The sequence below is a fragment of the Mus pahari genome, chromosome X, assembly GCF_900095145.1.
Source record: "Mus pahari chromosome X, PAHARI_EIJ_v1.1, whole genome shotgun sequence".
NCBI lineage: Eukaryota > Metazoa > Chordata > Mammalia > Rodentia > Muridae > Mus > Mus pahari.
The window spans coordinates 48,396,507-48,398,740 of record NC_034613.1 but is presented as its reverse complement, the minus strand read 5'-3'; the positions used below and the strand labels follow the sequence as shown (position 1 = coordinate 48,398,740).

Here is a 2,234-nt window from a genome sequence, read left to right as displayed (position 1 = left end):
GCCTGCCTAGCAAGCTCCAAGTTCCTTTTGATCTCTAGCACTACATATGGCCAAATGTAATATCAAATACTTGTAATCACAGACACACAGACACAGAGAGAGAGAGAGAGGGAGAGGGAGAGGGAGAGGGAGAGGGAGAGGGAGAGGGAGAGAGAGATTAAAGACTGAATTAACTATTCTCATAGCCCTTGCATGGCAGCAGCCCCACCTCCATATTGACTATAAATAAACCTACAACTGTCACTGATGATGCTGCAGTGACAAGGAGAGACAGGAAAAAATAATCACTGAAGATGGCAACAAGGAGAATAACAAAATGCTACATATAAATTGTCACCATTGTATGACGTGTCATGAGAGATGCTTACCTATGATAAGTATTTTGAGAATCTGCTTCAAAAACAAAGATCAAAATGGAACACATATGATTGCCATCTCTCTGTGTTAGAGTTAAAATGTAGAAGAGAGAAAGAGCACAGACATAAAAGTAAGGGAATACTAAAGCTACAGAAACACAGTAGTCATTCAACGCCTTTCTACTCTTCATTATAGCATACAATATGTTTTTCTCCAAGATGAAACCTAAAAGACAACATAATTATATAGAGATAAAAGAATATGAGATACTAACCCAGGAAATAACAATGTTGTCAGCAAAAAATGCATCTTCCAGTTTATACCTTTAAATGCTAAGGAAGTAAAATAAAACAGAATAGTTAATGAAATGTCTTGAATTACATCATTTTACCAGTCCAGTAGTGTAATCAGAATATAATTACAACTGAGCATGTTGGCTAAAATTCCTTGTAATTTTTTTTCTGATTTTTTAAGGACTTTTAATTCCTATACTTAACACAGCAACTTTCTGGAATAATAACTGCAGTAATGCTCACTCTTGTACATTTTGGCAGACATGTATCCAGCAGGGATTTCCAGTGCGAGCCACAGTACAATACCATAGTTCACCAAAGCATTTTGATCAGCAGGAGTAAGAAAACCAAGGCCAGCCAGAACTAAAGGCAGAAAAACAAAATAGAAATTGCATGAGAAAAGCCTGAAGATTGTCTAAGAACTTAAGTATTACCACCATTTAAAGCATTCTGTAAGACAATATACAAGGAAATGTTCTAAGGGTAGTACTTAAACCATGTTTCAATCAAACAATATTTCATTTTCTACTCCCCTGACAATTTGTTAAGTGAAAAGGTTGGTTTTCAGTTTAAGGTATATAGAAGTTTTATACTTAGTCTTTAATTTCACTAGATCAAAATTATATACTATCTCCCTTCCCTATTCCAATAGTCATATTAAGAATAGCAAATTATTTTTACCTCAAAAATGTCTTCTTTCTGTATTTTGTCAAAGTAAGGAATTAAAAAGTTGAGGATTTAGTTTTGGGGGGGAGAAAGTGCCTTTAAATTGACCATCTGAAATTATCACTGTCCTCTGAAATATCTTATAAGCCTCTTTCTGCAGCAACTTTGCTTACAAAATCATTACTCTGGCTATACACAGTGCCAATCTCCATCTTTAGCTCATAAATTAAGGCAGCACATATCCATAGGTCATTGTTAGAATGATTATTAAACATGTAATTCCATAGCTGGGCATAGTGGCACACGCCTGTTATCCCAGAATTTGGGAATTGAAATCAAGGGGATGAGGACAAGAAGGCTAGCCTTGACTACATAGAAAGATCTAGACCAGTAGGTGCTACAAAAGATCCTGGTTCAAAAAAAATAAACTAGAAGCCTTGGGATCTAGCTTGATTCAGAGAATGGTTGCCTAGAAGGCACCAAGTTCTGGGTGTCATCCCCAGGGCTTCATGAACTGGTTGTGGTGAAAAGAGTCTAAAAAGAGCGGAAGAAGAAAGATTAGAGATCATCTTTCAATGTCAATTGCATCCTCAGTGACATAAAACTCTACATAAGGGCCCCAATGGAGGAGCTAGAGAAAGGACCCAAGGAGCTGAAGGGGTTTGCAGCCCCATAGGAGGAACAACAATATGAACTAACCAGTGTCAGGAACTAAAAGGGGGGACCCTGGGGAAGAGGCGGAAGGGGAAAACCCACACCCCGCCAGAGTTTTACCTATTCTCTGGTCTGTCAGGCATGGGAGAGCTGCTATCTACCTTCCACTCATCCCCAGGTGGGCATCTCCTCTGACCCACTCTTCGGGGGTGGTAGCAAAGGGCAGCCCTACCTGGGATTCCTGGAGCTACTTTGCTAAAGCCC

General features: G+C 38.9%; 1 protein-coding gene across 1 annotated transcript in view; it reads right to left on the bottom strand.

The window, feature by feature from the left end:
- The window catches only part of LOC110314309 (transmembrane 9 superfamily member 2-like), a 76,364-nt gene that overhangs the window by 38,182 nt on the left and 35,948 nt on the right, over positions 1 to 2,234 (bottom strand). The window contains exons 10-11 of the mRNA XM_021188743.1: positions 894 to 1,013; positions 632 to 689 (exon numbers count right to left, since the gene is read on the bottom strand). Of these exons, the coding sequence (XP_021044402.1) occupies positions 632 to 689; positions 894 to 1,013 (178 nt within the window). The remainder of the gene's footprint in view (positions 1 to 631; positions 690 to 893; positions 1,014 to 2,234) is intronic.